The sequence below is a fragment of the Trachymyrmex septentrionalis genome, unplaced genomic scaffold (genome assembly GCF_001594115.1).
Source record: "Trachymyrmex septentrionalis isolate Tsep2-gDNA-1 unplaced genomic scaffold, Tsep1.0 scaffold37, whole genome shotgun sequence".
NCBI lineage: Eukaryota > Metazoa > Arthropoda > Insecta > Hymenoptera > Formicidae > Trachymyrmex > Trachymyrmex septentrionalis.
The window spans coordinates 651,909-663,233 of NW_017305536.1; the positions used below are offsets into that span (position 1 = coordinate 651,909).

Below are 11,325 nucleotides of genomic sequence, written 5' to 3' on the forward strand. Positions count from 1 at the left end.
ACTTTGCATAATTTAATTAAAAACGATATTGTATTGCACGTATGTAAAATTTCAAACGCTGCTTCATTGTTTACCCGTGATATTATCTTTTATTTCAATTCAGCCGTAAAGCTGCTTGACTCCTATTCTTTGCACGTCATTCTCAAGACAATGCATTTCACGATGCGTTGCTAAATTGGCTCCGCAAGATTTATACGTGTAATAAAAGGCAGACATCATGTCGCGAAGTGAAATGTCGATTTATAATGACACACGGATACACGGACACGAATATACGCGCGCCGGGCATAATAAACTGGTTTAAGATTATCAAGCAAGACATAAGGTCCGGTTAACCTTTGCATTACGCAATATTTTCGCTAATGGACAATCCACATTTAAGCGTTAACGCGAAAGAATCTCTCATACTTTGGCGCGGCTCCGTTATTATTGGTGAAATTATTAATTTTGGAGTTTAATCAATTCGTGAAATTCATCGAAGCGTTCCCGGGAAGCGTTCCTTTAAATCGCAACCCTCCGATTATTTGTACGAAAGCTACCGCTATTTATATAAGAAAACGGCCAACAAATCGCAACGGTACAAATAATGCTATATCTTCCGCAATTTTTCAAGCCTTTTCCCGTTTATATTTAGCAGTAAGAGCCGATGTAATCAATGTTAGGCATGCGGTAGGAGTATGGAGTAAAGTGTCTGATAATTAGATGGCTCGCGAAAGTACACGTACATACACTTCTTTATAAAGAGACTTGATTCTTTAGTACGTAACTTCCACACGTAATATATCCCTGACATTTTAATGGAAGAACACTACGCATGGCGGGAAAAATATCAATTAAAGTATAATTATCTTCTAATAGGTATCCTTATCTTATCTCATCTTGCACAATGTGTAACTTTAGTATTTCATCTAATAAGATATCTTGATTTATATACATATATGCCTAACGATAAGGTCTCAGAGCAAAAAAAAAAAAAACCTATTTTGTAATTCATTGTAATTTGCTGCTGCTTTTTTGATAAGGAATTTACTTTGGTTTTATCATGTCTATGCATATACACACATGAAGATCAAGGCACTCGAATCTTATTCATCAATATAAACAACCATGAGTATCCACTCGTAAGATGACATGACTCGACAACATTATGCGATTATCATCCTCAGCTATCTCATAACATGATAAACTTTCACGTTTATTCCTCATGCAGCACGATTACCGAGATTAGATTTGTATCTTTTCCAAAGAATACTCTAAAACGATAAAGAGATAAACGCTTGGATAATTTATCGTAGATACTGATGTTAGAAAATCTATCGCCTCAAGGTTTCGTGATGGCCAAGTCAAAAATTTTGGATTATCCTCATCTCAGCTTGGCGTTACGATGCTTAGGTGAATTTCACGCATACAGCTTCATTACGCGTGTTGCGAACCCAACGAGCTTCGAGAAATTAAAGATGGAAGAACACATGTTTAATAAACGATTTGCTGGTAATACGAATAATACGGAGAAGTATTTAAAAATGGTTATTGAACTCGTTTTCAAGGTACTTTGGCATTTTGATCCTCAAAGATCATCGATATTCATCGAATTTAATTTATTTTTTTCTTTTTGATGTCACGCACTAGGCTTTAGCGAATGAAGATAAACATTATTCCGAAAGATACCAACGATTCGTAGAAAATATTCTGCAAAACATATGCGATGCAGTTGATGGAAAAGCTGCTGAGCCATACGCCGTTGTAAATCATGGTGATGCTTGGACCAACAACATGCTCTTCAAATACGACGAAGTATGTAAACACAATTGGATATATGTCGTATAGCAGCTTAAGATTTGCGTTAAATTCATATATATATATAAATACACGATGTCTTATACGTCATTTCATTTTAGGAGAACAATCCGTACGACTTGCGTTTTGTAGATCTTCAGCTATGTCGTTACGCATCTCCTGTCTTAGATCTAGTTTATATACTTTTCTGCTGCTGCACGCAAGAAACACGAAGTAAATATTTCGACCAAGTAATACACGAATATTATGAAACGCTATCCAGGTCTATCGAAAGAGCCGGTTATGATCCTGATGTCCTTTTTCCTTACGAAGTATTATCTGAACATCTTACTAAATTTGGAAAATACGCAGCAGGAATGGCTACTTTCACTATGCATATATTTACCGGTAATGTAGAAATAAAAGATACATATGACAGTGATATACTTCAAGAAAGAATAGAAAATGATAGCTTTTATAGAAGTATGTTAATAGGTACTTTTAAAGATCTCGTCGACAGAAATTATATATAAAGTAATATTTTCATAATAATATTGCGAATGCCAAAGGAAAATCTTGGAGTCACAAAAGTAAAATATTATGTATTAAACTTAGAAATCAGTATAGCTGTAGTATTACAAGCTTATTTTATTTTAATAGATTAGAGGAATTTCATTAGTAATGACTTATTTACATACGTAAATATGAAAATTGTGTATATATTAAGTGTTTGAATAAATTTACGCCGGTTTTTTTAAACGTTTCAACTAACAGTTGATTAATCAATATTTAATGCCTCTAATTCTTTCAGCATTTGATATTTGATATTTTCATTAAATAATGTGTGTGCTTCCAGTTGTTCATCTTTCAATTTTTCGGTGCATCTTCACGTTCTTTATCTTTTATCGAAATCATCACTTCTAAAGCGTTGAAACCACTCTTTCGGATGGAGCATGCTCTCTATCATCTCCACAAGCAAACGATAATTTTCAACTGCAGTTTTCTTAACAATAAAGCAATGCTTAAAACTTGTCGCAAATGCTATTTTATTAGCACAAAAGCCGTTTTCAATGCAATGACAAAAATGTTGTTTACACGTCTATTAAATGTCATATACTAAATATAAAAGTTTATGTATAATACTCTCTCTCTCTCTCTCTCTCTCTCTCTCTCTCTCTCTCTCTCTCTCTCTCTCTCTCTCTCAAATACAATACTTATCACTAGAAGAATTCTATGCACCTAGTACTCGTGACGTCTTAGAAAACGAGAGAAACTTATTCAAACACTTAATATTTAACTTTTTTCGACATTTCTGATGTGCTATTTAAAATATCACACATAGGTATTGCAGTGATTTTTAATAAACCAAAATTTATTTAAGATCCTCATAAGAGATATTTATAAAAAAATAATATTAGTGAAATGTAAAAAAACCCATCAGAGCCTACATCAGCTGTTCAGGTGCACAGAAAATTCTATATTTTCGTGTGAATGTAACAATACCCATATATCTGAAATTAAAAATAGGTTGTCAAAGAAATTTAAACAATGGAATGACCAGGGTAACACACTGGATAAGACAAACAGTCAGTAATGAAGATAAAATTAATTACAAGTTCTTTACAATTCCTTTTATATCACTTTTATCAGAAAAGTTCCAAAAATTTTTTAAAAATCCTTAATACACTTGGCACATAAAGGGATTAATAATTTGGGGGAGGGGGGGGGTTCATGAGGGGTCATAAACACATACGTCCCAAGCTATCTCACACGTTGTATACAAAATTGATTGTCGAGATTGTGAAGCATCATATGTGGGCTAAACAGGTAGATGTTTGGAAACACGCATAAATGAACATAAAAATCACATAAATTGAAATACTACACAGCATTCCGTAGTAACAGAACACAGAATTAGTCATCAGCATGATTTTGATTGGGAAAATGTCAAGATATTAGACGAAGAAAAGGTACTTAATAAAAGACTGATTTCGGAAGCGATACATATAAAGCAATAAAAACAGAGTTTGAATTTACAGAATGATACGTATTCTTTAGATCCACTATACATGAATTTGTTTACGGAATTGTGACATTGATTTTATCCTCCCTTGTCCTTATTTTTATTTTCAATAACTTTATGACTTTATTATTTTGACTCTCGTTCTATCTCTGACTATCGACACCACAAGACCTTTACGTTAAGTCGCGAGAAAACGCTTACATGTAAGTTGATATAATTAAAATTCAGACAAATGATTTTTAAAAATTTTCTAATTTTTCGTTTTCGTGTTTCTTTTAAATGACTACACAAATCTGACAATCTGATGAGCAATGTGATTCTACTTAGTGATGCAATATATATAATTTCGGTTGTATTTTATGTAAGTTTTTATATTATGTTTGTATAAGTTAATATTTTGATAATCATTGGGCTATTCATTACATAGTTAATTTGGTATTTGGGTAAAGAAGAACGAACTAAATTGTCGAGAATCATCAACTTGGAATTACTTGGCGTTACTTATGTCTGTTTATAATTTATATTGATAAGGACCCGAATTGAAGGGTCGAAACGTTTATTTTATTCGTATTGTTACATTCACATGAAAATAAAGAATTTTCTGTGCATCTAAACAGCTGGTGTAGGCTCCGATGGGCTCTTTTACATTTCACTGATAGATGCTTTCGAGCTTCATTTTATATATTTATTTAAAATAATATTAAATAATTTTTTTTTTTGCAAAAAATTTTATTTCAATCGCAAAGAATTTGCCGAAAAATAATGCGATTTAGTGATGTTCTTTTACGTTAAAGTACAAAAAATAGTGTAAAATAGAAAAAGTGCACAAATGAGTACAAAGAATGTACAAATAGTGAACAAAATAAATTTTTGCTCATATATATTTTTTCATTGTTTGAATGTATTCAAACTTCAATACTAATTTTTATACTAATTTTATAAATAATTTTACTCAGAAAAATGGAAATTGTGTATAAGAGATATATTTTAAAATGAAATATACAATTTCAAATATACAAAATAAAGGCATCTACTACATTGTTCAGTAATAAAAGGAATACTAATTTAGTGACAATGTATTTTAGCTCTTAGTAATAAGGTCTTCTTGGATTATTCTAAAAAAGAAAATGTAATAATTAAAATAAGCTGTTGGATATTTTAACTTAACTACTTTTATTTTTTATTGTAAAAATCGCGATACTTACTAATGGATTAGGCCTAAATCTATACGCGAGCATCATCCGTTTTCTATATGCATCAAATTCATCATCATCTCTAGATACTCCATCTGGTCTTTCAGATCCTAGACCAGCACTATCAAGTCTATTTGTCGCTCTAGAAACATTGATTATAACAACTTGAAAATATTAGACAAACATATTCAACATGAAGAAAATAATGTAAAAGGCATTACTTGTTAATTGGTTCAATACGACCGCTACCCTCACTGCCCAACCCTTGTCCTTCGCTCCATCCTAGTTTTTGTAACATCTGAAATCCTGTAAAGTAAAAAAAACTTATGAAATTCAATTGAAATAATTAAAATAATTTTTAACAAAAAATTCAGAAATTATTTTTGTTAGCATTTGACTTGAAATATATTTGTCAATTTAATAAATAGTAAATAGTTAAGTTCTCAATAGGATATAATCAAATTTATTTGTTACGTAAGTTTAATCGCTATATTTATTGTATAAATATAATATTGATAGAGAAAAAACAAGAAAAAACTTTTTTGGAACCTACCTATATTATCTTCCTTTAATTTGTATTCTTTATAGTCACTCAAGTCGGGTTCTTTGCCTTGCTTTACAGCATTATATTGCTCCATAAATTTTTTTAATTCATCTGGTGGCAGAAAATCGCCAATATGATGTTTGCCTTCCGCTTGCGCAGTTAATTCCTCGGCCCACATCTGTGTCGCTTCCATTTCAGCGGACCTCAATTTGTGTTCCCAAGTTCCTCCTTCTGTTTCTTCGTCGCTATCGTACTCATATTTATGTTTCCCTTGTGCTTCCAAACGTTTCACTTCTTCTCTTTTCCTTAAGAGATTTTGATATAAAAGATTTATCTAAAAAAAAATTATTTATATCTTTTTTGTGCACAAAATTATAATTAATCCTTAAAATTTACTTTTATATATTTTTATGTATATATATAATATAATCAGATAAAGAGAATAAATTTTAATATACTTTGTGTGTATATCTTTTATAATTAACGTAACAATAATCTACCTTAAAATGATCCTCTGCCTTTTTCCACTGTTCTTCGCTTAAATCGAGTGTGCCAAATGTCTGTTTCGCATAATGGATAAGTGCAGGATCATTGCGTGAAATCTTGGTAAGCATTGGATTTTTTGATTTAACATGTTGTCTCTTTGATGGAGAAGGTATTATGACTGCAGGTTGTCCAATTTGTCCCGGTATAGCTATGCCAGGTTGTGGAAGTACAGCACCTGATCTATTACCAGAAGGTACATTTGTTTCTGTAACGAGAACCTTATTGTCTGCATCACCCCAGCGACTACGTTTTCTTCTTTTCCGTTCTTCCTTATTATCGTCCTTTAACTGATCTGCTAACAATAGCATATATAAAACATGTATTAATAAAACTTGTGTTACATGTCATTGAATATGTATATATGTAGTTATATTCACCATGTAAAGTTGAATGAGATTTCTGAGATTTATCCTCGTCATTGTCACTAAGAGCTTCTTCAGGACAATATAATTCTGCACCACTGTTCTTCTTATCCTTATCTGGCTTCTCCGCACGTAATTTTGAAACCAATCCCCTGTACTGCAGATACGCTGCACTTTGCTTTTGGTGCAGAAACCTTGATTAAAATGATACTTAAAACGCTGTCTAGTAATATGTATTCCTATAGATACAATATTTTCATAGAAAAAATATAACGTCAATAAAAAATAAAAAGTAGCAGAAGAAAAGTTTAAAATATTATTTGGATTGAGGAAATTGGAGGCATTGATATTATACATAGTATATATCTAGCATTTGAAAATGTATGTAACATATAAATATTAAAAACAAGAAACAGCATAAGTTTAAAAAAATAAACAGTTATGCTTCAAAAGATACGATTATAACTTGAAAATTGTAAAATGAAATTTTAAAATAATAGATATCTTTTTTGTCTTTAATTAATATTGAAATCCACATAAAATCTTAGAATATAAAGCATAGATCACATTAGTGGTTATTTTTAGCATAGATATTGAATAGACATTGGAATAATATTTAAATATAAAAATTTTATAAATATATCTAAATGGAATATTTTCTTATTAGTTTTTAAATAATATAATATTAGTTAAACAATATAATATTTTTTTTTAACACATTAAAAACAACATAATCAAAACTTGAATTTTGAGAATAAACATGTTTAAAGCTAAACAATAAAAGAATATAACACAAAGTAAACTTTGCAGCAAAATGTATACAAAAAAATTCATTTAGAAGATAATTGCGTATTTTGCCTCAAGCCTTTTCGTATACCATATCTTTTGTAACATAGTCTATAATCTCATATAAATTCTTAATTTTTTTCATGTAAAAAAATAATTATATTAGTAATAGAACATTTTAAAGTCTACAAGAGAAACCATTTTTTTATGCTAAAAGAATTATGGGTTATCAAATATATATGATGCCATTATTGTGATTATAAGAAAAAAAAAATATATATATATATGTTCAATATGAGAATATACATTCATTATTAACAATTTTGTCAAACGAAAAAATAGTTTGCTTCATAAAAATATAATAAACATGTAGATAAATTTATGTAATTAGCAATTTTTTTGCGATACAGTTGATATTTAGAAATGCAAGCACACTTGCAAGAATTCACATTAAACGGACATTCAACAAAATTATACATTCAATTTTTCATGTTACTAAAATGTCAAGAACTATGTGATAGAAATTTGTACAATATCCTATAATACAAAATAAAATATTATCGTCCTAGATATTATAAAAGTATTAATTATATTACAAACAAGGAACAGGGAAATGGAAATATACAAAACGAGGACCAGTGAGGACAGTAGTTACCATAATTTAGGATCTTGGGCATTCTTCTCTCGTACTTCTTGTTCTATCTCATCCCCACAGTCAGCCACGATTCGTGCCAGCTGCTCAGCCTCTACTAAACACACTTAGAATCCTTTGTCAGCTACTTTGTATAATAATGTTTCAAATATTTGTCTATATATGTGTATGTGTGTGTGTATGTGTATGTACAATATAAAGAAATTGTATATATTATTTCTATTTTATTATTTTTTTATATCTTATAACAATTTATCGTCCTAGTTTCCCACAATATTATTAAAATTGTATAAGAGGAAACAATGTGTCTAGATGTGCTTAAAGATAGCATTATACAATTGTGCGACACAAAAGAAACATATTTCCTAACTGTAATATCATACCTTGTTGTTCGGAATTTTGTAGATTAGCCGGTGGTCTCACAGGTGGTGGTATTTGTACGTTAGGAGGGCCCACCGAAATAGGTACCTGATTGGAAAGAGCATAGCCACTGGACATGAGACCACGCGATGGTGTTGCATTAGGAATAACATTAGGTGGCGGGATGTTTGGCGGAGGGATGTTCAAGTTTGGTGGTGGAACCGAATTGATTGTTGATGGGACGGTATGCACTGGCGGAGGTGCTGACATTATCATAGATGTTATCACATTTGGAGGTGGAACATTAGCTACGTTTGGTACCGTTACTACAATGGTTTGCGAGCCTGTAATAGGCAACATGGTCGGTGGCATTTGAGACATTGGTGGCAAAATGTTTGGAGGTGGTATGTTAGGCGGAGGAATATTCGGAGGTTGTAAATTAGTATTGCACGCTGGCGGTGGTACGCTGCATTGTTGCGGATTCTGTATAATATGCTGTTGTGCGTTTGATGGCGAGGACAAATTGGGCATTGATATAGCTTGAGACATTTGCATATTTGGCGGTGGAACATTTGTATTCGGTGGAATGCTCTGAATAGGAGGAGGAGGTGGAGGACGTATAATATGCGATGGTGCGATTTGCATTCTCACATTATTAGAATGCTCATTTATGTTAGTGTAATTATTGCTAAAATTTTTCGACATTGGTATCCTTTGCATATGCGCAGATGGAATACTTGGTGTCAAGTTCCTTATATTCGGAGGCGGTATATTTGTCATTTGCATCTGCACTGGTTGAGACATGAGGGACGGGATGGAAGAGACATGGTTATTTTGAATTGGGAATTGCTGATTCTGAAATTGTGCGCGTTGTCCATTTTGTGATTGATTATAGCTATGCCGCGTCTCTGGACTAGGTGGTGATCTTCGCCTGGTAGGCGATGGACTCGATGACGAACTGTGTTTCCTATCTGAACTTCTTCCCCATCGTGTATCGTTTCTTCGGCGATCGCGTCTGCTATCCCAATCTCTACTCTTTTCAATGCTGCGCTTTCTTTCCCTGTCTCTCTCTCTAACAGCTTCATAATTTCTCTCATCTTTTCTCTTATCTTCTTTATCCTGTTCTTGTTTGCTAGTTGTTTTATTGGCTATTTTTTTAAATTGATCGAGGAAACTGCCGTCATTAGCAAACACATTCATGGTAGGTTTTTCATCATCCTCCCTACAGAGATAAACAATAACTTTTGCTATTGACATTTCCAAGCTATCAATATAAATATGACAAACGCGTAAATTATAACATAAACTATAACATAATTTCGTCCAAAAGATTAAGTTGATATGATAATAACACGATACATAAGAGATTTACTTGACTTACTTTGGCGCAGTGCCCTTACTAGTTGCTGTAGTGGAAGTTGACGAGCTAGACTTCTTCATGCATTCCACGGCTTCTTTCGCTTTCTGTTCTTGCAGTTTTGCTTGGATTTCCATCTTTTTCTGTTGGATGATCTGCTCTTGTTTTGACATTTGCGCAAAACGTTCATTTCGTGAAGTTTTTGACACAAAAGGATCAGAACCCTTTACACCACGATACGCCATTTTTGTCACCAGTTTAGCCACTCGATTCTACGAGCGACTCTATGAGATTTTACGGACGGATGATACAAAAGCAATCTACGTATCTTGAATTTTTTATCTCAGGACCTTCTACAATGACTAATACAAAAGATTTACGTCCGACCACATACAGTGGAGTTTCATATTGCATCTGATTTCATCGAGCAATGTCGACATGTCGGCCATATATATTTTTACTTGTGTAATGTCTGCCAACTGAAACTGACTAAAACCAAATTGAGACAGCAGTGCTTATATAGTAGACATTTCAATGCCAATTGTTGCCAATTATAACCGTTTATATTCGGTGAAGTCGATGAAAAGTCTATCTATAGTAAATATATATAACCAATTAAAACACGCGTGCAATGAGAAACGACCAATCGCGCATTAGATATTAGGAATGCAGCAAATATATTTTGAATGCGCCAAATATTACAAATGATTACTGAGATATGATTATGAGGGCCGGTTTCACCAACACCAATTACTTATTAATCTGCATTTAACCGACCAATCATATTTGACTGGTCAATTCTACTAAAACAGCAGGTGAAACCTTGTACTTTAATAATAATTTAATAGCTTTAGAAACAAAAATTAAATATTTCTAAATAATTTTAACGACATAATATAAATTAATAGATCGTTTTGTAGAATTTATATGCTGGGCTTACATTTTGTCCCTAATATTGCACTTTATTTTTAAACATATAGACATACAAATAAAAATGCTTTACAATATTTACGTTATGATATATGTATATATAACAACTATGTATATGTACTGTGTATATATATATATATATATATGTGTGTGTATATATATATATATATATATGTACACACTGATATAGTAAATATCGACATATATATATATAAGTATAGAAGGAATATAAGTTACATAAAAACGACATAATATAAAATAGTAAAAATCAGTACAGAGAATCAGAAGTTTCATTATTACAAGTGCAAGTCGCTGCAGCGGATTTAGCCTCTTATAGCGACGAGAAAAATTTATATTCATGTAGAATGATATATGTATATTTTTAGACTGAATTCTCTATTTATCCAAGTTGCTAATCATTCCGCCACAGCACACATCAAGCTGCTCAATAAATTTTCTTAAATACCGACAGTACAATTTACTGATCAATGTCAGAGTATCCTACAAAGCCCATATCACTTATAGCTACTAGAAGTTTATCGATCATAGTTAACAGCATTTAATTACAGACCAAACACATAAGCTTAAAGCGCTTTAAGTCGCGTAAAAGTGGTTATATAATAATCTCTGTAAAATACTCTGAATTACTACGTTATTCCAAACGAGAGATCTTCCCGCGAGATTAGTTACTTCCGAAAAAATTCCTTTTAATTATTAAGATAAGTGGTGCCGCCACTTTCGGCATAGTCATTCAAATTAATATTATGCTTGGCTTTGAATTCAGTCTTAAAATTTC

General features: G+C 31.9%; 2 protein-coding genes across 6 annotated transcripts in view; one reads left to right on the forward strand and one right to left on the reverse strand.

The window, feature by feature from the left end:
* The window catches only part of LOC108750450, an 8,030-nt gene extending 5,617 nt beyond the window's left edge, over nt 1-2,413 (forward strand). For all 4 annotated transcript variants that reach the window (XM_018489886.1, XM_018489889.1, XM_018489888.1 and 1 more), the window contains 3 exons: nt 1,296-1,547; nt 1,630-1,794; nt 1,899-2,413. In XM_018489886.1, coding sequence (XP_018345388.1) covers nt 1,296-1,547; nt 1,630-1,794; nt 1,899-2,309 — 828 coding nt within the window. In that variant the 3' untranslated portion in view covers nt 2,310-2,413. The remainder of the gene's footprint in view (nt 1-1,295; nt 1,548-1,629; nt 1,795-1,898) is intronic.
* A 2,359-nt stretch (nt 2,414-4,772) lies between these two features.
* Nucleotides 4,773-10,089, reverse strand: LOC108750804 (SURP and G-patch domain-containing protein 1). Of its 2 annotated transcripts, none has more exons than XM_018490564.1 (9): nt 9,624-10,089; nt 8,266-9,464; nt 7,886-7,988; nt 6,460-6,638; nt 6,037-6,374; nt 5,546-5,870; nt 5,214-5,298; nt 5,005-5,134; nt 4,773-4,914 (listed from the first exon to the last, which is right to left on the reverse strand). In XM_018490564.1, the coding sequence occupies exons 1-9, from the start codon at nt 9,842-9,844 to the stop codon at nt 4,888-4,890; spliced, it is 2,607 nt and encodes an 868-aa protein (XP_018346066.1). In that variant the 5' UTR covers nt 9,845-10,089; the 3' UTR covers nt 4,773-4,887. The 2 variants fall into 2 exon arrangements, with proteins under 2 accessions (XP_018346066.1, XP_018346065.1); XM_018490563.1 differs by having other exon boundaries at nt 6,037-6,377.
* Nucleotides 10,090-11,325: the final 1,236 nt, after the last annotated feature.